Source organism: Xyrauchen texanus, chromosome 22 (assembly GCF_025860055.1).
Source record: "Xyrauchen texanus isolate HMW12.3.18 chromosome 22, RBS_HiC_50CHRs, whole genome shotgun sequence".
NCBI classification, from domain to species: domain Eukaryota; kingdom Metazoa; phylum Chordata; class Actinopteri; order Cypriniformes; family Catostomidae; genus Xyrauchen; species Xyrauchen texanus.
In genome coordinates, this window is record NC_068297.1 from 30,187,954 (window position 1) to 30,213,464 (window position 25,511).

The 25,511-nt window shown below is 41.8% G+C and overlaps 1 protein-coding gene across 1 annotated transcript in view; it reads left to right on the forward strand.

The window, feature by feature from the left end:
• Positions 1–25,511, forward strand: part of LOC127662201 (vascular endothelial growth factor A-like) — a 55,524-nt gene that overhangs the window by 22,200 nt on the left and 7,813 nt on the right. Inside the window, exons 2-3 of the mRNA XM_052153297.1 lie at positions 20,937–20,973; positions 23,501–23,697. Coding sequence (XP_052009257.1) covers positions 20,937–20,973; positions 23,501–23,697 — 234 coding nt within the window. The remainder of the gene's footprint in view (positions 1–20,936; positions 20,974–23,500; positions 23,698–25,511) is intronic.

Consider the following 25,511-nt stretch of genomic DNA (forward strand, 5'->3'; position numbering starts at 1 on the left):
TACAGGATCACTGACGATAGGCAATTAGAACAGGAGTCCTGGAGACAACAGGTATATACAATATACAACATGGCGCCGCAGATGGCCGCCTCGGTGTGGAGCTCTTCAATTCTTTTGTTGTTTTTGTTAGTTTGTCCTGTGTTTAGCAATCTTTTACCAATCAGTTTTATCAGGGATGAACTGCTGAACATTCGGCAGCACATACCAGATAATCTTTTCCCAGTTTTTCAATATTCTAACGTTTTGCTGGACATTTTAGTTGGAGGCGCTGCTGTGTTGTTTAGATGCGCTACGAGATGCAGGTGAGGGAGTTGAGCTGGCGCGCTGGTTAAACTCCGTCAGCTCGGCGTTAGAACAGCACTGCCGAGCATTCATCTCGCAAATCTCCACTCTCTTCCCAACAAAACGGACGAACTACATCTCCTCACACATACTAATAAGGACTTTTCAAACTCTGCTGCACTGTGCTTCACTGAAACCTGGCTGAGTGAAGCCATACCGGACAGCGCATTACATCTGCCGGGCTTCCAGCTGTTCAGAGCGGATCGCATCGCTGAGTTAACGGGAAAACGAGGCGGTGGAACATGCTTTTACATCAACGAAAGTTGGTGTACAGATGTAACAACACTAAAGAGGATGTGCTGTCCTAATCTGGAAGCGCTCTTTATTAACTGTAAGCCGTTCTACTCGCCGCGGGAGTTTTCTTCGTTTATTCTGGTGAGTGTTTACATTCCTCCAAACGCGTCTGGGAACTTAGCGCTGCAACAGCTGGCTGATCAAATCACAGACACAGAACAACAATACCCGGACTCAGTCATTATTATTCTTGGGGACTTTAACAAAACAAATCTCACACACGAACTGCCCAAATACAGACAGCACATTACATGCCCCACCAGAGACAGGAATATATTGGATCACTGCTATACAACATTAAAGGATGCATATCGCTCTGTCCCACATGCAGCTTTGGGACTCTCTGATCACTGTCTGGTTCATATTCTCCCGACCTACAGGCAGAAATTCAAATCAACAAAGCCAGTTGTAAGGACTATAAGGAGATGGACTATTGAAGCAGAGCTGGAACTACAAGCCTGCTTTGACTGCACTGATTGGAGTGTTTTTGAAGCTGCAGCTACAGACCTGGACGAGCTCACAGATACTGTTACATCATACATCAGTTTCTGTGAGGATATGTGCATCCCTACTAGGACATTTTTGTCATTCAACAATGATAAACCATGGTTCACAGGAAAACTCAGACAGCTTTGTCATGCCAAAGAGGAGGCTTACAGGGGTGGGGATAGAGTCTTGTATAATCAGGCCAGGAACACACTGAATAAGGAAATCAGAGTGGCTAAAAGAAGCTACTTTGAGAAGCTGAAAAGCAAGTTTTCAGCTAACGACCCTGCATCAGTGTGGAGTAGCCTGAAACAACTTACTAATTACAGGACTCCTACCCCCAACCCTGTGGCGGACCAACGACTGGCTGACGACCTGAATGTGTTTTACTGCAGATTTGAAAGGCCCGATTTCACACCCCACATGCACTCGGACCTTCATTTCACACAACCATTAACACCTCCTGCAACCCCCCTCCTCCCCCCTCCTGCTACACTACCTGCACTCAATATCTGTGAGGACGATGTGTGCTGTGTCTTTCAGAAGCAAAGGACAAGGAAGGCTCCAGGACCAGATGGCATCTCACCAGCTTGCCTTCGTTCCTGTGCTAACCAACTGGCCCCCATCTTCACGCAGATCTTCAATAAATCACTAGAGCAGTGTGCCATGCTGCTTCAAACGCTCAGTCATTATCCCCATCCCTAAGAAACCTAAAATCACAGGACTTAATGACTACAGACCTGTCGCCCTGACATCTGTGGTCATGAAGTCATTTGAGAGACTGGTGTTGGCCCACCTGAAGGACATCACTGGACCCTTTCTGGACCCCCTTCAATTTGCTTATCGAGCAAACAGGTCTGTGGATGATGCAGTCAACATGGGTTTGCATCATATCCTGCAACATCTGGACAGACCGGGACATACGTAAGGATCCTTTTTGTGGACTTCAGCTCGGCTTTCAACACAATTACCAGATTTCTGACGGACAGGCAGCAGCTTGTGAGGCAGGGAAAATTCACTTACACCACCTGTACCATCAGCACTGGTGCACCCCAGGGATGTGTGCTCTCCCCACTACTCTTCTCCCTGTACACCAATGACTGCACCACCAAGGACCCCTCTGTCAATCTCCTGAAGTTTGCAGATGACACCACTGTCATCGGCCTCATCCGAGATGATGAGTCTGCATATAGAAAGGAGGTTGAACGGCTGGCTGTCTGGTGCAGTCAAAACAACCTGGAGCTGAACACGCTCACAACAGTGGAGATGATTGTGGACTTTAGGAGGAACACCCCAACATTGTCCCCCCCTCACCATTCTAAACAGCACTGTGGCAGCAGTGGAGTCATTCAGGTTCCTGGGCACTACCATCTCACAGGACCTGAAGTGGGAGATACACATCGACTCCATTGTGAAAAAGGCCCAGCAGAGGTTGTACTTCCTTCGCCAGCTGAGGAAGTTCAACCTGCCACCAGTGCTGCTGAAACAGTTCTACACTGCAGTCATTGAGTCTGTCCTCTGCACTTCAGTAACTGTCTGGTTTGGTGCAGCTACGAAATCAGACGTCAGAAGACTACAAAGGACAGTTCGGTCTGCTGAGAGGATTATTGGTTGCCCCCTGCCCCCTTCAAGAACTATACACTTCCAGAGTGAGGAAAAAGGCTGGTAAAATCACTCTGGACCCCACTCACCCTGCCCACTACCTTTTTGAACTGTTGCCTTCTGGCCGGCGCTTCAGAGCTCTGAACACCAGAACCGTCAGGCACAGGAACAGTTTTTTCCCCTCAGGCCATCCATCTAATGAACAATTAAATTGCCCCATTGAGCAATAATTATGTGCAATACACAGTTTAATTTTAATTTAAATTTATATTATCCAACTTATCCACTTCTGCCATTACTTACATTGCTCTGTACATAATATACAGGTTTTTGTTCTTTATATAACAGATTGTATTAGATTTGCACTACGTGTGTGTGTATGTGGGTATGTATGAAGGTGAGTATGTACGTATATGTATAATTATTTATTTTGTGTTCTTTTTTGTTTTTAATTACCTATGTCTTGCTGCTGTTTTTGATATTGTTTGTATTGTTGTTGACTGGAAGCTCCTGTCACCTAAACAAATTCCTTGTATGTGTAAGCATACTTGGCAATAAAGCTGATTCTGATTCTGAACAGAACGAGGACACAGAAGTTAGAGATTTGTAGGTGAGTATACGTTACGCCTTAGCAACCAGAGTGCATCAGAGGCTCAGAAGACAAGGGTGAAAGGTCTGTTCCTGTTGGAGGCTTGACGCTGAACTGGGGTTAGGGTGAGTGTTTTATAGTGCTTGTTGATGAGGCTGCTAATGGTGAACAGGTGTGTGTGATTAGTAATCCGGAGAGAGTGATCGTTGTGTGGGGGGTGGAATCAAGCTTGGTTGACCTCTGACAGGTAGCAAGTGCAGAAAAGAAAAAAACACTCTTACATACCTCTAATGAGCCTATACGCTTTTGGTCTTAAAGGGATAGTTCACTCACCCTCATGCCATCCCAGAAGTGTATGACTTTCTTTCTTTAGCAAAACACAAAGATTCTTTTTTAGAAGAATATATTAGCTCTGTAGGTCCATACAATGCATGTGAATGATGATCAGTCCTTTATAGTTCTAAAAATCTCATATAGAAAACATAAAAGTAATCCATACAACTCCAGTTGTTAAATCCATGTCTTCAGAAGTGATATAATAGGTGTAGGGTTGTCAAAAATACAGATACTTTGATAATACCATGATACCAAATTTCAAAAACGGTTCTGAGCTTTTTAAGTTAGCATTCGGTAGTACCGAAAAAACTACAAGTATCTGAGTACTCTATAATGAAAATTGCATGTTTTTGCATCCAAAAAGTGTCCCTGCAGGGACACCATACACTCTAGTTGGAAACAACGAGATAGTTGGGATTCAGACAGCAGTGGTTACGATGGAAGGCGCACAAGCTCAGAGTCCCGTGCTGTTAGAAAAAGAGAACAGCAGGAGTGTGGTGTGGAAATAATTACCGTAATTTCCGGACTATTGTGCGCACCTGAATATAAGCCGCACCCACTGATTTTTAAATAAAATATTATTTTAAACATAAATAGGCCGCACCTGTCTATAAGCCGCAGGTGCCTACCGGTACATTGAAACAAATTAACTTTACTCAGGCTTTAACGAAACACGGCTTGTAACAAAAATAAATAGGCTTTAACGAAACACGGTGTGGCAGCGGGGGCGTGGTGAAGCGCCCGTCCGGGAGAGAAAAGCGGTAAGGGCGCTTACACCTGAGCTAAATTATGTCTAACACCGGTGTCTAATTTCAGTAAGCTTGGGGAGAGCGGCATAAAAAGGCAGCAGCCACAGAGCTGAGAGAGTCACACACGTCAGTCTAGTGTTGGCGCATAGAAGAATTGAGAAACTTTATAAAATTGATTGTAAACATTGCTGTGGCCAGTAAAAGCCTTACCTGGAATGTCAAGTGCCCTGCTGAAAACTGTCACACTGGTGCCCGTGTGACAGTTTCCCCTAGAAGGACACGTGAAGCAGGGCACTTGAAATTAGACACCGGTGTTAGACATAATTTAGCGCAGGTGTAAGCACCCTTTCAGCTTTTCTCTCCCAGACGGGCGCTTGACCACGCCTCTGCTGCCACACACGGCTTGTAATAAAACATTTGCAGTAAACAGTAGCCTACCAAGAAAGTCATTGGTCACTATCTTCCTCGTCCTGTGCACTGAAACCACTGAAGTCATCTCCTTCGGTGTCGGAGTTGAATAGCCTCAGATTTAGAGTCAATTCCTCACGCTGCTGTTTCCAACGTCTTATCATCGACTCATTAAGACCAAGCTCCCGTGCAGCAGCTCTATTTCCTTTTCAACAGCCAGATCAATCGCCTTCAACTTGAAAGCAGCATCATATGCGTTTCTCCATGTCTTTGCCATGGTGAGGGTGACAAAATTATTACCGTAATCAGAATGATGGGAAGTTTGAGCGCGCTCGATTTAATCTAAACAGTAAACAAAAAAAGTTGTTTTGACCTTAACCTGTTCGGCAATTTCATTGGTCTAATGAAAGCTTCACGCCGCCAAAAAACTGAGCACGTCACAGAATGTTGAAACTGTGCTTTAAGACAGTACAAAGCAAAGGAGGCAACACCTTAAATTTAGCGAAGCATTTATCCGACAGGCACCCAGACCTCTTCAAAGAATTCCGACAGGTTAACGACAGCGTAGGTTATTGAATGAATGCCGCACATATAAGTTAGAAGTACATGTCCTCAATAAAACTTATGGATTAATGTGAAATTAATAGAATGAGCTATAGCTAATTTAGCGCTAATGTGTATGTTACAACATTGTTCTCTAGTATTGAAGCGATTTATTTATTTTGTTCTTATTTTCCACCATAAAACCTCATTATGGATCTGTTCTCTCATAGCATCAGCAACCAGCTGAGAGGGAGACCCCTACATTGATGCAGCCTACCATAGCAGCAGTTTTTGAGCAGCAAAGAAAATATGAAAGCACTAGATTGAACAGGGCAGTGGCAGAGTTCATCTGTATGGATCAGGTCCCTGTATATACAGTTGAAAAGTGTGGTTTCAGGCAACTGCTTGAGCAGTTTAACTGTAAATATGAGCTTCCAAGTCAAAATTATTTTATGTATACCGAAATCTAACCTAAATTGTATACAGAGACAAGACATATACTGAGTCAGCAAATTGCAGGAAAACCATTTTATTCATGCACAACAGATCTATGGAGCAGCAGACACATTTATGGCTGTAACTCTTCAGTTCATCACAGACTTAGGCTGTGCTGGGCTAACCACTGATCATACTGCAGAGAGTTTTAGAGAGGCACTGGAGGAGCTCATTGAAGATGCATGGAGTTTGGACATGAACAAAATGGCTGGCATAACAACTGACAATGCCTCAAACAATCGCAAAGCATTTGAGGACTATTCGTGGATCCCATAATTTGGACATAATCTACACCTGGCAGTCAATAAAGCACTAGGTAATGATCGAGTCTCATGCAGCTTTATCTAGGCTTCGCAAGACATTGTCTTCATTCACTAGATCACTCCAGTTGTTAAGACAACTGATAAAAAAGCAGTGCATCAATTTATTTATGATGAGCCCACACGGTGGAATTCTTCTTATAAAATGGTGGAACGATTCCTGGAGCAGCAACAAGCCGTTTGCTCTGTGCTTGCAGAGGACCGAAAGAAATGGCACCTCATGCCCAAAGATTCGGACATCACCATTCTTGAGACTGTCAGAGATGCGCTTGCCCCACTGAGTGCATTCACTGATGCATTATATGGAGAAAAATACCCCAGTATTTCCTCTGTCCTTCCTCTGACAAGGAAGATATTTTCATGTGTTACACATGTTGAGACTGACAGCACCCATGCCCATGAAATAAAGGAGAAAATATGGAGTGATCTGAAGCAGCGGTATGTAGACAGAATTTTACAGATCGTTCTAAACACTGCTACCTTCCTTGATCCAAGGTTAAAGACCCATCCATAACTGCACAGCCTTCCCCACAAGAAAAACTGGCCAGTGAGTTTTTGATATATAGCAAAATGCCAGAACTCTGTGCTGAAGAGGATCCACTTGTTTGGTGGAGAACAAATGAAAAAAGTTTACCTCTGCTCTCACAGTTTTCCAGAAAGTATTTGTGCATTTCAGCTTCAAGCTGTACATCTGAGCATGTTTTCAGTACCTCTGGGTTAATTTGCAGTCCAAGATGATCAAGACTGACCCAAGACAACATCGATATGCTTGTGTTTCTCTCAAGGAACCTAGCAATTGCAAAAAAAGCTTAAATAAATCATCAAAATTGACCACATTAGATGCCAAGGCACTCTTTTTTTTCTTCCTCTAAGTTTGTTGAATAGAAATTAACACCTGCTCCTTTTGATCTACAGTCAAGATTGTTTACTAAAGGAATGCTCTCTTATTATGCGTGTTCAGGTGTTTTTTTTTCGTGGTATCAAATATCGTGAAAAATACATTTTATTGTATTGAAGTTCAAAATTCTGGTATCGTGACTACCATAAATAGGTGTGGGTGAAAACAGACCCAAATGTAAGTCCTTTTTCACTTTCGATTTCCATTGTAGTGTCTAGGCACTATCATGAATTTAGCTCAATTACATGTCCTAGTGCTTGACGTATGCACAGAGTGCTAGATGCCGCTTGGAAGTGTAATAGAGCTGGAAGTCATGATCTCAAGGAGACTGGTTGTGTCAAGGTTTATAGTGAAAATCATCTGTTCTCACCTAAAATCACTACGATAACTTCAGGAGACATGGATTAAACCACCGGAGTCAAATTGTTTAATATTATGCTGCTTTTATGTGCTTTTTGGAGCTTCAAAGTTTTTTTTTACACTTGCATAGTATGGACCTACAAAGCTGAGAAAATCTTCTTTTTTTAGTTCTGCAGAAGAAAGTAAAACACAAAATACATGACTTACCATTTAAGAGCTTTGGGTTTCCTCTCTCTCTCAAATTATTTTTACTTAACCTTATAAATTGGTTGGAACAGCTGGATAGCATCCCCTGTAATAGAACAGGCTCAGGATTACTTAGAAAAAACAAAAAAGCCTGGCATTTGCTGGGTTGCCTGGTCATTTGTGGCAATGCAGAAATTCTGTGCTGTGTGTTACTGAAGTTTGAATTAATGTTGGTTTGCCAGCAGCCATATCACCCTGCAGCTCTTTCCTGGTTGCCCACTAAATCTAAGCAGGATTAAGCCTGGCCAGTACCTGGATGGGAGACCTCCTGGGGAAAACCAAGGTTGCTGCTGGAAATGGTATTGGGGAGGCCAACAGGGGGTGCTCACCCTATGGTCTCGTGTGGGTCCTAATGCCCCAGTATAGTGATGGGGACACTATACTGTAAAAAGGCACTGTCCTTTGGATGAGATGTTAAACCAAGGTCCTGACTCTCTGTGGTCATTAAAAATCCCAGGACACTTCTCGTAAAGAGTAGGGGTGTAACCCCTGGTGTCCTGGCCAAATTCCCTCCAATGGCCCCTATCTATCATGGCCTCGATTAATCTCCATCCCTGAATTGGCTACATCACTCTACTCTCTCCTCCCCACCAATAGCTGGTGTGTGGTGGGTGTTCTGGTGCACTATTGCTGCCGTTGCATCATCCCTATGCTATGTAAAGCGCTTTGAGTACCTAGAAAAGCGCTATATAAATGTAAGGAATTATTATTAATTAATGTCAGGTCCTCATCCAACAGCCTGCACAAACCACAATCACAGAATTATCTTTACATAAAGTAGGACCTTGTGGTTATAACACATCCACACAATTAGTTTTGCAAATAAAGGTGTGCAGTCTTTTATAGATTGTTTGCCTTAAGTTGTGATGTTGAAATAAAAGTTCCCATAGACTACACATCTGCCTGAAGACTTATTTTGAGTCTTCCTGTTGAAGCAGGCCAGCCCTCTGCCACAGTTTCATAAATCAGAAAATATAGGACATGAAAATGAATACACACTCTATATATTCTGTTAGAATTTAGGTCACCCAGAAACAGGTATATCTTGTAGACTGACTTGAGGCATATCTCTCACTCAATGAAGTTACAGTTGGCAGCTGAATATGTATCATGAGTCATGAATTGAAGTTACAGTAAAATACTGAATAGTGATTAAAAGATTTCATATTCTTAAATTAATTGTATAATTTGCTAACCAGTAAAGAATCCTTGATGAAAAATTAATAGGTCATCAATGAAAACCAGTATATAGTTATGTTAATTAATATGAATATTAAGATTTAATACAGTTAGCTGGTAATTGACATATATATATATATATATATATATAGTTGTTTATTTTGCAATTATGACTGGCTGAATGTTCAAGTGAACATTTCTGATTTGACAATATTGATTTGAGTATGTGAGAAGAAAAAGACTGCAAAGTGCTATTACATACTTAAAAATTGGTTGTTAGGGACAAAGGTCAAATATACTGTTTAGCGGTTATTTTATACAAATATTTGACAGCAGAATGCTGCAATTGATAAATCAGAATCGAGTATTCCAGAGAGCTGTGTAAAAATTCAGATTAACAAATAATAATTGACATTGCTTTAGAAAATAACTTCCATATACTGTAGTAACTGAATTTTGTTGGCTCTGAAAGTATGAATTTAGCTTAAAGGGGTCATGACATGAGAAACCAAATTTGCCTTGATCTTTTGGTATATAAGAGGTCTTTGTATCATTAAAACGTCCTGCAAGTTTAATATTTTAAGACGTCCTCCCCATTCTAAACGAATCATTTATTTAATCAAGCTCAAAATACAGCTCGTTCTGGATTCATGGTTAGAAGTGACGTGTCGGTTAGAAGTGACGTAACAGCGTTTGCATATGACCGCCTCCAGCACAAGATAACTACGATTTAAGCGCAAGACAACTACGCTCATTTTGTATCGCCGTCGCCTCACAAGTGTTCAGTCGATGGACAGCGAGCTCTGACAGAGACTACTTGTGCACAGGAAAATTACGATGCCACACAGATGTGCTGTTCCTGGCTGTGGTCAAACAAAACCTCTGAATAAGCTGCCGAAAGATCCAGACGTCAGGGAAAAATGGATGCAGTTTATTTTTTGCGGACGTTCCAGTCACGGCAGTGTTAACTTAAGCGTTTGTTCTGTACATTTTAAGGATGACTGTTTTGAGAACTTAATCTCAATATGATGCTGGCTTTGCCAGAAAACTGTTGCTCAAAGATAAGTCCGTGCCGACTATTCTGGGAACAACGACGACGCAAACTGTAAGTAATCTATTTTAAACTTTAAACTACTTTTTAAAGCGCAATTTCATTCATTATGAATAATCACAGTGTTTTTACTTAGTTTACTTGCATATTGTTCTGGCTGGGGCGTCAATAATTGATACATAGGCACTGACGTTAGCCAATCATAACAGTGGGCGTTAACACTGAAGTCTTAAATGGAAAACGCCCCCAAAACAGACTGTTTGAATCAGAGGATGAGAAACAGGGTGGGAAAAGGTCATAAATCACTAGATTTTAAAAGTTTTTCTTAAAAAAAAATATATTAATACTATAATTGCACCTAAGGGAACATAATAATACAATAAAAAAAAACATGTAATGACCCCTTTAATGTACCTATTTCTTTGCATTTATTTATTTTATGTGATTCAGCACCAGTGGTTCCTCATTCATAACATACATAACAGAGAAAGTACTCTGACTAGCTATACTGTGACCTCACTCATTTGTTAATTTTGTGTAAAATAATGAGTGTGCGCACAACGTCAGAAACAGGAGAGCATCAGGGCAGCTTGTATTTCAGTATAATCCACATCACTGGAGCCAGCACATGTTCCCAAACGGGTTCTGTCTTCAGTTCCCTTTACAAAAAGCTTCACTATGATGCTGCTCTTTGCTAAATGCTTTTGGGAACAATCCTGCATTGTGACCAGCTGTGAATATGTGTGTAACACGTCAATGAACATTGACCGGAATTTATAGCCTCGGCTGGTGAGATCATTGGATGCACCTGTGGCCAGGCTATAAATAGACGCATTACCAGCGTGTCGTCAGATATTTTTCCTTCAGAGCATACTATGCTGTGTGTCTCACAAACCTGCTAAAAACTTTCTTCCCTTTGTTAGGAGTTAGAAATTGTTAGGCAGTGCACAGAACTTTCTTTCCTTTCTCTCTCTGCTCTGATAAGAGATGTTGATGTTGTTTTGTTTGTTTGGGGGAAGAGCACTCTGCTCTTGCGTTGGGGCAGGGCGGGTGCGCGCGTTGTGACCTTCTTTCGGTCGGAATGCTTCGCGCTCACCTTGCTTACTTCCGAGAGCCGGCACCCACACTTCATTCGTGGGGCTCTTGTATGGATCTGGCTGAGGAGCAAGAGACAGGTTCGTCCCTTTCGCTTGCTCTCTCCCCAGATCCGGCTGGTCCTTCGCGTGATCTTGAAGCGCGCTCCGGCACCTTTTCAGTTCACGAGGGGACCGCAATTCTCTTGGATCTGCAGATTTCGAGTTACCCACATCCGATCACTCAAAGCATGACTCAAAATCCTCTGAAGAGTTACTCGATGTGGTTACTCGTGCAGTGGCCAGACTTCAATTAGACTGGCCACGCGACCAAGAAACCCCCAAACGCTCTAAGTTAGAGGACAGATTTCTGTCTGGTGGCCAAGGGAAGGGAACGCCTCATCAGTCCCTTCCCTTCTTTGATGACCTCCAAGATGAGCTTGCTCGTTCGTGGAGGAAACCTTATACCTCGCACGTTCACGTGCCCTCGACATCGTTATATTCGACTATCGTGGGTGCTGAGGCGCGAGGGTATTCAATGATGCCGCCGGTCGAAGAGACACTTGCGGGTTATCTCTCGCCGGGTTCGGCATCATCTTTGAAAAAACCTGCTCTCCCCTCTAAGCCATGCTCAGAACTACCTCCATGCTAGTGGGGAGGGCTTATCAAGCAGCAGACCATGGCTGTGTTATAGGCGTACCAGGCTGACCTGCTAAAAGACCTGAGTGCGGGTGAAACTCTCGACGAAGAGGCTTTTTCAGAACTTCATCGAGCTACAGATTTGTCTCTCTGTGCAACCAAGCAGTCAGCCCGTGCCATTGGCCGGTCTATGTCCACTTTAGTCAGTAAGGAGAGGCATTTATGGCTTAACCTTTCAGGCATCAGGAATAAAGACAGAGTTTTCTTACTCGATGCCCCGGTTTCGCCTTCGGTTATCTCCAGATTCCAGGAGGCAAAAAGCCACGAGGAAGCCTTTGGGCAGTTTCTTCCTTGCCGCACTCAGGGGGCGGGGCCATCGGCCACCCAGTCTCGCCCCGATTCTGCTAGGAGGGAGGCTCAAAAACAGAGCGTGGCGAGTCGTGCTCCCCCTCATAGGGACTGGGGACAGGCTTGTCGCCCTCAGAAGCTGCCCAAGCAAGACCTCAGGGCTGTGATTTCTAAAAGAAAGAAACCCTGACGGTCTTGTACCCAACCTTGTGAGGGTAGTTCCCTTTGGGACGGGGCGCATGTATCATCCACTTCGGCCCTCCTGATACCCTCACGAAACCTCTTCACTCCCGCTGCCTTTGGTGTTTTGGGTGAAAGAGTTGGGTGTACCATTGTTTCCTTCCTTAATCCAGGACACGGAACACTCAACACCCCCTCAACAGGAAGTGTTGAAATGAGTACCCATCTCAGAGAACCTGTCAGCGTGGAAACCTATGCCAGGTATTTCTATGTGGGTTCTAAAGACAGTAGAAAGAGGCTACAGAATTCAGTTCGCTCGCCGCCCTCCGCGTTTCAACAGTGTGGTTCCCACTACCGTAAGACCAGAGCAGGCATGTCTACTGTGGAAAGAACTGCAAAATCTCTTGGTAAAAGGGGCCATAGAACATGTTCCCTTTCCAGAGAATGGGTCAGGAAGGGTCCCTCTGCAGCAGGTTTGTGATGCAGCAGGCTGGTCCTCTCCGCACACATTCATCAGATTTTATAGTTTGGATGTTCATGCTACTCCGGGCTCTTACGTCCTGAGTCGACATCTCAAGCTCATGCTTGAACAAGTTTGTGATGCGGCAGGCTAGTCCTCTCCACGCACATTCATCAGTTTTTATGGCAGGCTCATGCCTGAACAAGTTCTTGATGCGGCAGGCTGGTCCTCTCTGCACACGTTCATCGAACTTTATGGGTTACATGTTTATGCTACTCCGGCTCTTACGTCCTTGAGTCGACATCTCGAGCTCATGTCTGAGACCTCTCACATTCTTGTGAGCACTCTTCACAACCGTAGGGGTCCGGACAGCCCCAGTGCGGCGGCGTGGGTATTGCGTTCCCAAAAGCGCTTAGCAAAGCTCAGCATCATAGTGAAGCTTTTTGTAAAGGGAACGTCGCGGGTTACATGTGTAACCCTTGTTCCCTGAAAAAGCTGAACGAGATGCTGCACTTCTTTGCCCCACTGGGACGTCCCAGGACTGCTCTTCAGAAAAAATATCTGACGACACGCTGGTGACGCGTCTATTTATAGCCTGGCCACAGGTGCATCCAATGATCTCACCAGTCGAGGCTATAAATTCCAGTCAATGTTCATTGACGTGTTACACACATATTCACAGCTGGTCACAATGCAGGATTGTTCCCAAAAGCGCTTAGCAAAGCGCAGCATCACGCTTTGCTTTTTTCAGGGAACAAGGGTTACACATGTAACCCGAGACGTTTCTATCATAATCCAAATTTCTATGAGGAGCCAAAAGTCTGCAGAAATGTTTTGTTACCATATTGTTTGCTTTCCTATTTCTTTTGTAAATTCCTGCCTCACATCCTCCTGATCGTGTGATTGGAGGACAGTAATCCTGATGTCTCTGAGACCTTGAATTACAGATAGATACAGTTGAAGTCAGAAATGTACATACACTTAGGTTAAAGTCATTAAAATGTATTTTAAATCACTGAACAGATTTCATATTAGCAAACTATGAGTCATTTAGGACATCTACTTTGTGCATAACACTGGTCATTTTTCCAAAAGTTGTTTACAGACAGATTGTTTCACTTTTAATTGACTATATCACAATTCCAGTGGATCAGAAGTTTGCATACACTAAGTTAACTGTGCCTTTAAGCAGCTTAAAGAGGTCCAGAAAATGATGTCTTTAGGGAATTAGCCAGTTAGCTTCTTATAGGCTAATTGGATTCAATTCAGCAACTTATTATGAGAAGCTTGTTTAAGGCTACCCGAAAAATTTGACCCAAGTTAAACAATAAAGTGTATGTAAACTTCTGACCAACTGGGAATGTGATGAAAGTTCTCTCGACTAAAAATTCTCTCTACTATTATTCTGACATTTCACATTCTTAAATAAAGTAGTGATCCTAACTGACCTAAGACAGGGAATGTTTTCTATGATTAAATGTCAGGAATTGTGTAAAACGGTGTTTAAATGTGGTTAGCTAAGGCAGAGGTCAGGAACCTTTTTTCACTAAGGAGCAAATTTGTGGTTTATTTTTTATTTATTTTTAAAGAACTGTAACACAAACAAATAATAAACTATTTTCAAAAACAACATTTTTCAATAAAATAAAATGTTTATATTGCCCATAGACTACTCAAAAACAAACAAATATAAAAAAATAAATTAATAGGTAACTGTGACAAGGCAAGCGAGAAAAGAGGATCTTAACATTCAAAGTCTGACAAAAGAAACAGGGAAAAAAGTGCTTAAATACACAAGAGAATGAGGAACACCTGTGGAAACAATCAGGGGAAAACCAATCATAAAATGAAACTACAAAGGACTACAAAAACTAACAGGAAATAGGAACTAAACAAGAATTTCAACATAAAAGTCAAGACAAAAAACTGAGAATATGTGACAGTAACATGTTGCAATATGGAATTTAGTAAACGTGTTTGTGTGGATCTCTATAAAATTACTTAATTTTACAATTGTTCATGAAAAATGTTACTTCCATTTTGGGCTGGGCCATATGTAAAAAAAAATTTTTTTTAACAATAATCGCATTTAAAATGTAGTAAGACATAAGTAAGCGGTCTAAAGAAAAGAAAATATAACTACATTTTAGGTTGATTAGGTTGAATTTTGGATAGATAGAAAGGCTTTGCAATGGCAAAATAGGGGAAAGAAATTCCTGCTCAATACAAAGCCAGAGAGGGGCTCTTTCATGTGGAAGTGACCAATGAGCCAAATGTTTGAGACCAAATGCACAATAATAAAACAAAATCTTGGGTAGGCCTAGCCCACCTTTGTCAGTCCAGTGTAAGATTAATAAAGTGCAGTGCAGATGTATTTTGATCGTGAGAGATCAAGAGTTTAAAAGTCTGATTGCTTGGGGAAGAAGCTGTCATGGAGTCGGCTGGTGCTGGTCCTGAATCTGCGATACCGCCTGCCTGATGGTAGCAGTGAGAGCAGCCCATGTCTCAGGTGGCTGGAGTCTCTGATGATCCTCCGAGCTTTTTTCACACACTAACTGGTATATATGTCCTGGAGTGAGGGAAGCTCACCTCTGATGATGTGTCTGGCAGTTCGCATCATCCTTTGCTGGGTTTTTACTGTTGAGGGCAGTGCTGTTGCCATACCAGTCAGGATGCTCTCAACAGTGCTGGTGTAGAACTGTGGTAGGATGTGCTGGTTCATTCCAAACTTCCTCAGCCATCTCTGGAAGAAGAGGCGCTGGTGAACCTTCTTCACAATGACCTGTGTGGATGGACCATGTGAGTTCCTTAGTGATGTGGACACCGAGGAACTTAAAGCTGCTGACTTTCTCCACCAGTGCTCCTTTGATGGTGATGGGGCTGTGTTCTCATTCTTTTCTTCAGAAGTCCACCACAAGCTCATTTATCCTGCTGACATTGAGGGAGAGGTTGTGGTCCTGACACCAGCGTGTCAGAGTTTGCACCTCCTCTCTGTAGGCTGTTTCATCATTGTCAGTGAACAGACCTACCACCATCGTATCATCAGCAAATGAAATGATGGCATTGGAGCTATGTGTTGCCACACAGTCATGTGTATACAGGGAATACAGGAGTGGGCTGAGAACACAGCCCTGTGGGGCTCCAGTGTTGAGGGTCAGTAATGAGGAGATGTTGCAGCCCATTCTAACCACCTGGCATCTGCTTGACAGGAAGTCCAGGATCCAGCTGCACAGCGAGCTGTTTAACCCCAGAGCCTGGTGTTTCTCATCACGTATGGAGGGCACTATGGTGTTGTTGAATGCTGAGCTGTTGTCTACAAACAGCATTCTCACATATGTGTTCCTTTTTTACAGGTGGGAGAGAGCAGTGTGTAGTGTAGATGCAATGGTATCATCAGTGGAGCGGTTGTTGCGGTAAGTAAACTGCAGTGGGTCCAGTGAAGTAGGCAGCACAGAGCAGATGTAATCTCTGATTAGTCTTTCAAAGCATTTTCTGATGATGGGGGTCAGAGCAACAGGATGCAAGTCATTTAAGCAAGTGATTTTGGATTGCTTTGGTACAGGCACAATGATGGATGCTTTAAAGAATGTGGGGACTACAGGCAAAGAGAGGGAAAGGTTGAAAATGTCCATAAAAACACCAGCCAGTTGCTTGGCGCACACTCTGATGACGCAGCTCAGAATACTGTCTTGACCTGTGTCTTTACGGATATTCATCAGTCGGAAGGATAGGGTTAAATCAGCTACAGATACGGAGAGCGAACTAACCTCTGGAGCTTCGGCTGTAAGAGCTCTCTCCTCGAGGGCATTGTTATTTCCCTCAAAACGAGCATAAAAAATATTTATCTCATCCGGGAGAGATGCAGCTGTGTTCACGGCAGAGTTTTTATTCCCTTTGAAGTCTGAGATGATATTAATTCCCTGTCACATGATTCTAGAGTCGGTGGTGTTGAACTGTCCTTCAATCTTGTCCCTGTATTGGCGTTAGGCTGCTCTGATAGTTTTGCGGAGGGCATAACTGGCTTGTTTATGCTCCTCTGCATTCCCTGAATTTAAAGCGGAGGTCCACATATTAAATGCCGCATGAACATCGCTATTAATCCATGGTTTCTGGTTAGGGTAGATACGTATTGTTTTGGTCGGTACAACATCCTCTGTGCACTTCCTGATGAAACACATTACGCTATCAGCCTCAATGTCGTCATCAGAGGCAGACCAGAAAATCTCCCAGTCCTTGTGATCAAAACAGTCTTGTTTTGTTCAACCAGCTCTGGATTGTTCTGAGGGCGGGTGCTTCCTGTTTCAGTTTCTGCCTGTAAGCAGGCTGAAACAGGACGGAAGAGTGGTCCGATTTGCCAAATGGTGGGCAGGAGAGGGATTTATAGCCATTCCGGAGGGAGAGTAGCACTGGTCCAAAGCCTGGTCCGCTCATGTTTTGAAACTGATTTATTGGTAGTTTTTTGGTGCTATTGACTTGAAGCTGGTTTTATTAAAGTCCCCGGTCACAATGAATGTGCCCTCAGGGTGCACGGTTTCCTGCTTTCATATACTCCTATACAATCTATCATCGTATTACAGCAAGATCCTCTAAGTCAGCAACAACTTTTGTTAGCATCACAGACATGCTTGCCAGTTTCAGCTGGATTTCTTCCGCCTCACTGTCCAAACTGAGTCCCTGGTCAGAGGTTTCAGCTTGAGCATGTAAGTGTCTTTTAATACCTCCAGAGCCAGAGGATTATGAATTCTTTGACATTCTGACTTCAAAAGAACAAATATGTATCAGGGTGTATCGAATCTCACCGGATTATGACACAAAAATCATTTGAAACTAGCAAAGTGTGCAGAGCTCGTCATTTACACATTTGCTCCTCACATGGCCTCATACATACCCGCTCTCAGTTTGATTGATGAAACCATGCTCTTTGATGAGTGGTGCTTGTGCGAAAAACATGTCACTTGTCGCATCACTGAGTGGAACATGAACAAGGCAACTGTGTCTGAGAGATGAAAAGACATGTGTGTGCGTACATACAACGTCATTTAAGGTTGGTTTATCATGAAATTAGAAGGCACCTGGAACAACGTATCCAGATAAATACCTTAGTCTGATGTTTATTTAACTTAAACGTATGGTTTGGTATTGTTTTCCAGTGTGAGGCAAGTAATTTCATAACTCTGTATTAATGGTACAGGGTGACTCATCTCGTATGAAATTATTTAGAGTTTGTGCCTGGGTTGAGTTGGATTTAAAATATACTACTATATGGACACCATTTGCAGTAGTGAGATGATTAAAATGTCTTGTTTATATTGATGACCTCTAATGAACTCTACAGAAAAACTTAAATATTGTATGAAGAAAAGTGCAAAGCCGAATCATCCAGCGTCGATTGAAACCCATTATTTTTGGGTGTAGGATTTACAGATTCTTGAGCACTTCTGATCTCATGCAACAATTAGATTTTATGGTCAAACTTGTTAAGGGTTTGTAAGCCAATGATTCGAACAGAAGTTCTTCTTGTCTGGAAGAATAAAAATAATGAATGGTTTACCTGTGTGAAGCGTTTATCCAGAGCAGGAGGGAAGTCGTGTTATAGTCTAAAGATGAGTAGAAGTTTAACAGTCTACCTCTTACAGAGACACATTTGGCTCATGTCTGTTCGGACAGAAGCTGTATACAACTGTAGTGTGCTGTAGCATGGTCGGAGCAGGTGCTGCTGTGGTAGTGTGCTCGCGCTACGTGCTGCGTTGATTTGAAAAGAGAAGCGGTCGTTTGGGAGGGAGTTCGCTTGTTGCATGATTGCCTCTGTGTTCCAAATAGAATAAATCGTACTAGAAGGGCACATTGGAGGGAGAAACAATCATGATAGTAATGTTTAATACAATCACGATAGTCACATCAGCTGTGCGGAATAACCAGATTAAAATGCTGAAGATTAAATAGTTAATCTTGTTTTTCTCGCTTTCGAATAAAGTTGTTTGCGGAGGAAAACTTAGATAAAAGAACATATGAGCAGTCATAGGGAGCTGTTTCACAGGTATACAGCATCGGAGCGGTCAGCGTCTGGAGGCGGGCTCACGCAGCTGGTCGCTCAGGGGGAAATTTAGATAAGAGAACATATGAGCAGTCATGGAGAGCTGTTTCACATGTATACACCACCGAATCAGCCATTTTGCAGAAGTAGCTTCACGCAATAATCTGCTTTGGCGAATAGAGATTAGGAAGAAAGACAGAGTAAAAATAACACTTAAAGTGGTTGCCATCCATGCTGCAAAACGAATGAGCTGCTGGGGCAGCTTCTGTTGAAAACAGGATGATTTAGACAGAAGAGCTGTTTTGATGAAGACGAATGCTTTGCAGTGAAGTTGCATCCAATGATCCAAGTCACTTGCATGGATCTGTTTGTGGGCAATGGGTGGGGCCAAATGCCAAAAACTCTCAATGCCATGTAGAGGTAAGCAGCCTTTTACTTTGAACACCTATCAGCTTGTTTCCTGTTCAGCTGGAGCTACGCTGACTGTCACCTGCTGACTGCGAGGTGGTGCTTCAAGCCTGAACTGCTCTATTACTTATTATGGAATTTCCATATGGTATAGGGGCATTAATAATTGCGTACACATTTTAACACATTATTTTTTATATATAATTAAGCTATATATGTGCCATGCATTTGTGAGTGTTAATAGACAACCTGAGTATTGGTGAATGCCAACACTTCTAGAAATGCAAGCTTGATTTCACACATTGTTTTGAATGGAAATGCTTTCTGCAATTTATAATGCAATACATTGCTTGTATTAGGTAATAGGTAAATAGGTGTCAATAGGTAAATCATCTTAGTAAACCTCTACCTTCTATCTTTATATCCTCTATGGTCAGTTTTTTCTTTCAGGTCAACTATTGTCATGGCAGAGCAGTTTAAAAGTATCTTACTGAGCAAGTTAAAACAGAGATGGTCAACAACGTGTTTTTACCAGATACCCGAATAAGAGTTGTAACTGCCACTCTAAGGGAGAAAGCAAAGAATACACTGGTCAAGCATTTGTGTGTGTGTTACATGTTTTAGAAGGTACCTGCCTATGCATGTAGACAGCACGGCAGCTCACTACAGTTGGTTTATGAACAGAGCCAAGCTGATCTTTGTCTTCTGTATGAACCAGGTCATTAATATTTCTTAAGGAGAGCATACTGTATGATGAGACAACAGGATGTTAAAAGGTTTGCACTTTCAATCATGTAATATGGCAATACTTTCTCTTTACTGTAAATGTCTCTGTGTATTTCCCCCTATTGAGAAATTCTAAATTGAAGCACAGTAACCAGATTGACCCTGCAGGATTTCTTTTCCACTTTCACAGTGAATGAACTTGTTTTGCTCTGGTGGCTGATAATTTGACCTACCATGCCTTTCAACTGGTTGAATAGTTGAGATGAATGGAGAAGCAATCAGATCCTTTTGATTGTCTAATTTTGTCACTATGTACTATGTTCATATACAGTACTGTAAGTTATAGTTAATTGAGCAGTCATCATTTACTCACCCTCATTTCATCCCAAACATGCAAGACTCATGACTCTCACAAAAAGAGGAAATTTTGAAGACTGCTTTGCAATTACAACAAACAGGGATTGAAGGTTTTAAGCTTAAAAAGAATACAAAAGCACCATGAAAGGATCATAAAAGTGGTCCATATGTGACTCAGGTGCTATTTTTCAAATCTTCTGACACTTTATGGTTACTATGTGTAATGGTAGCATTATTCGCTGAATCTTGTACTGTAGGAAACAGATTTTGAACCTAAACACACATTCACGAACAGGATTATGAGATGGCTCCGCTTGTTGTCCTGGCACACATTAGAGATACTTTCACTGGGGTAAATGTCCTGGAAAACTGGCTGTTGTATTTAGGCGGCCATTCCTGGTGGCAATTAGCATAATATGTCCTTTAAATCTCACATTTAACTGTAGTTTTTACAGTTTTAGTGAGCGAGGTGGATGTACGTTTTTTGAACTTTTTTGAAGACTTATATTTATTCTCTTAGAGTTTATGTTCCTCAGAGATCATAACCATGCAAGATCTATGTGTCTTCACTGGCAACATTCTAACTACAAATAGCAATTATCTTTTTAAACAAGGCCTAAACATATTCACATGTCCTCAAGTGACACAATGTTATTTTTGCCATTTGTGCTTCAAGTACATGTAAATCAAGATTTTCTGGGATACTAGTTGCTAATATCAGTACTAACTTGCACATTTCATTTTGTAACTATACTCTTAAATCTCTCTGATCAGTTCACATTATAATTTGTTTTTACACTTTTTTTCTTGCAGAGTTCTCCCTTAGTAAGTGTAAACAGCACAGCTAAAGGTAAGTGTTTCACCATTCAGCACTTTAAACAGCCCTTACAAAAAAATATAAACTAGCCGCAAACTTGCAGCAGATTTGCCGCTGGTTATTTTCACATTCGAATTAACATTTTATTCGCCGCAAATGTTTTCCAGATATTTGCAGCTCTTTGCCAGTTGTGGTGAAGCTCCGGCAAACTTTTGCCAACATTGGACAATTTTTCCAATGATCATTGCAAAAATCATTTGCATGTGAAAATTATTAGTGGCGAATTTTCCATGAACTGTCGATTTTCATAAGGGTTGTTTTATAATCTCATATGCATCGATACAGTACATTTGGAAATTTGCCACAAATTGGACTACAAGTCTTTTGGCTTCTTTGTTTATTTAAAGAGGATATAGTTGTACAACTTTAAAGCAAATAAGGCTCTCAACTGGTTGGATCATGGTTGTTTTAATTTTTATGTTGGTAATAAGGAGCAGCTACAGATGAGAAATAGATTTTTTTTTAATGATTTTTTTGCTGGAACTCTATAAAGTAACTGTACATTTTGAAAGAACCTCCTTTTACTTGCCATCTGTATTTTATTTATCAATGACAAATAGCAAGTCTTTTGGATTTTTTAAATAGAATTACTGTCAAAAACAAGATAGGCTCTTTATTTCAGATTTAAGAGGGAGAACTGAAGCTAAATCTATAGTGAGAGTATAATGGCACTAGAAGTAATTCAGATTAAGAGGGTAATAAATCCTCTTATTGGCTGCTCCTTGTAATTTAGGTTTTTTTATGTTCCTGTAAAACCACAGCTCTTTGATTTTTTTTTCTCTCCCTTTTACATAATTATTTGTGCTGTATCTTTCCATTTTCATTTCACTTTGCGTGTACATGAACTCTCAATAGGAAGTTCTCTTGTGAGAAATTCTGAAAATGAAAAGCTGGATTATTTTGTTTGTTTGTTTCCTTAAGATATGGAAACCAAACCTTAAAAACATTTGACCAGGACAGATATCCACTGCCAAAACAAGTCAAATACTGAATAGAGCATGTCAAAACAACAGAAGCAATAGTTATATGATCTCAGTTACTCTCATAACCTTTGTTCCCTGAAAGGAGAGCATGAGATGCTGTGTCAGAAGCTGACGTGATGGGAGCACCCCTCAGGGTGAGGTGACCTTGAAACCCTATATAATCACACCGGTTTGACAACCATCACCAATCACACAGTTTCCTTGTCTTCTCATATCTTGCACGATACTTGTAAGCTGATGGGCAAATGCATAATCATGTTTTACTAGACAATTTTGTGCAAAGGCGTCCAAGCCTAGTGGAGCTTGTGACATGGATTAACAGAGCTGATAATGTGTGGTCTCTGGGAAGGCAATAGGTCCACCTCGGCTTACCCCGAATACCTCCCAATGCCTCTGAACTATTTGAGAGTGGAGTCTTCATTCCCCCATCCTGGCACCCTGACGTGAGAGTAAATCTGCTCTGCTGTTCAGGTAGCAGGGGATGTTCATTGCACGTATTGATAGGATACATGACTCTCTCCAAAATAGAATTCCAAGTTTCACCAGATTCAACATGGGGTGCTTATATATCCGATTGAGCTAGTAGCAAACCAATCATAGAGGTAATGTAGCCATCAATAAGCTTCAGCTTAGTGAGTGCTGTATATTCACATTTAGTAAATTTTGCGAGGGGTCAGGGACAATCTGAAGGGTTGGGCCTTGAACTGGAATGCTGTTCCCTTGTAGTTGAATCTCAAGAATGGCCTCCAGCAAGGGGTTATCTGCACATATGAATCTACAGAACAGACTGGAAAAGTGTTTGCATTTCCAGCAAATAATGGTGGGGAAAGTGAGATCGCTGTCCTGGGAACACGGAAGAAAATGCTCTACAGGGTCTATCCAGCTTGCATGCCTTGTGAATATGCAACAAGGTCATATGTTTCTGTTGCGATATAGCAGTCTTCTGGCATGGTGTCAACAACAGTAAAAAAAAGGGCAAAACCTTCCTGTGTTACAGGGAACACTCACACACTCTTTCCTGGCTCACAACGGCAGGGAAAGCGAGAAGTTAATTGTGGCACCAGGTCGTCTATAGACATGCCAATTTCTTGGTGGTGGGAGTGTCAATGGCGCTTTTAACAAGCACAGAAAGTGCGGCTGCACCAGAGACCTGAACTTTCACTGAATAAGGAGAACATAATAATGTGCAACTCTGGAAAGGGCTGCACCGGCGGCGAAGCTCAAATGCGAGCCAATATGGTGAACACCGTTTGCCTTTTTAATGGTAGGGTTCTGTCCAGTTTGAACCTTGTCAAGCGTAGGAGAATGGACTGACCGCATTAGTCGGTCAAGTGTGTCATGGCAACTTCATTCCTAGAAAGTTAAATTGTTTTTTTAAAAGCACAAGCAAGAATTTCAAGCAGCTCAGTTTCAGAGGCTGCTTTGTCCCATTTCCCACTCTCTGGGAAAAAAAGCAAATCACCTCAGTGCATACACGTCTCACTTAGCTCATCCATATTCTTTTGACTGTGTTGCAGTGATGCTGTTTCAGGAGGTTTGGGGCAGAAGCTTCTGTCGCACTATAGAGAAGCTAGTGGAAGTTGTTCAGGAGTACCCTGGGGAGGTGGAGCACATTTTCAGCCCCGCCTGCGTGCCATTGATCCGCTGCGCTGGTTGCTGTGGCGATGAGAACCTGGAGTGTCACCCTACACTCACTTCTAACACCACCATGCAAGTAAGGATTTTCACATCTACAAGGTCAAACAACACCTACTGATTCAAAAACAGTACAAAGGATATTAAAGATATGAATGCAGTCTTATATTCAGTTATCGTTAGCAGAGATAGAGGATAAGATGTTTTTAACCCGGGATTTCCTTTAAAATGCATTCTCAGGTCAGCAGGTGCAAAACCTGGTCCTAAAATTTGGGTAAACTGGTAAAATCCATATATAATATTATATAATATAATAATATTATTTATTTATATATTCAAAGTACTTTATGATAGCATATCGACGTAACTAACCTTGGGCCTTGATACATTTTCTGAAAATATTATATTTACAATTTATAAAGTACATTTACATTTAATAATACGACTATTACCTTTAACCCTGTAACCCGATACACATATATATCATCGATCCAGATTGATGAATCGTTACCCCCTTATTATGTACCTATTTTACACAATCAATTAAATATCAAGTGATCATCAATTGTTTGATTACAGCTTATTTTTCAGTTTAATCCAATCAAAGTTCTTGCATACCCATGACTTTTTCCCAACTATCCGTGCTATCCACGGTTTTCTACGACTTCCACTGTTACAGTTATGTGGGATAAAGGCAAGTAAGGGTGTTGATGTGTAGATTTGTACAGTCTTAAAACTGATGCTAGTGCTGGGCAGGTGTTTTCTTTCCCTCATTAGTGCTGTTTAGAATGTCAAGATGTTTCACATGATGGTTGATCTGCTCCATGGTACATTTAAATAGCAAATTATCATGTATAATTTAAATGGGTTGCATGCACAACGATATCAATGGAAGCCCGAATTAATTGCGCATGTGAGCTGCTCTGCATTTGCCATGAAAGCTCGCTTTTAAGGAGCGCCCGGATGATGTGCTCGCACTGATCCTGTCACTGGTCTGCAGCTCGCGTTTTGTGGGAAGCCCGGTTGATGCACACGGATGGATAGCAGAGTGCAATTTGGCTTCACAGACCCTGCGCACATCCTTGTCCCATATGAAAAGTGTATTTACCATTCGTTAAAGGAAATTAATATAATAAGGTTGCTTCATCGCCTGACAGAAATGCAGACGGATGTGGCAGACATGAGAGCATTAAAATAAAGGTACATCTTTATAAAATGTCTAATGATATTTACACATTGTATCGATAACATTGGATCTTTGTTTATTGGATTGATGCATTGATCGATGCATGGATCCATATCGAAGAATTGTTACACCCCTAGCACATAACATCGGAATATTGATAACAGGGCCCTGAATCGAATCAAAACAAATTGTATCATGGCAGACTTTGAAGTATCGGTAAATATCGGACCACAGGCCAAGAGAATGGGTATAAGATTGTATCATGATTAAACGTCCGATTTACACCCCTTATAAATATATATATATATATATATATATAATATTACTATAATAATTGCATGCATGCATTGTTGATTGTTAGTCATATTGTCACAGTCCTGTCACTCTGTCAGTCTGAGTTTTGGTCTGACAGGATTGTGGCATTATCATCCCATATCTGTCTTGTGTTTCATTGTCTGTCTTTGAGTGAGCGCACGGTTTTGGTTGTATTCCCTGCTGTGCACTCTTCGGTCCATCTTGTTTCATGTCCATAAGATGGTGCCTGAATCCTGACTTCATGTCTGGTTCGGTTTCGGTCTGTGTCAGGATCTGGACGCCTGCCACGATCAACGAACCAGTTCCTGAAGCCTCCAGTTCACTGCCCCCGTCCAGCAGCACCATACAATTCACTGCCCAGTACTCTGTCCCCTCTGCCCTGATGCCACCTC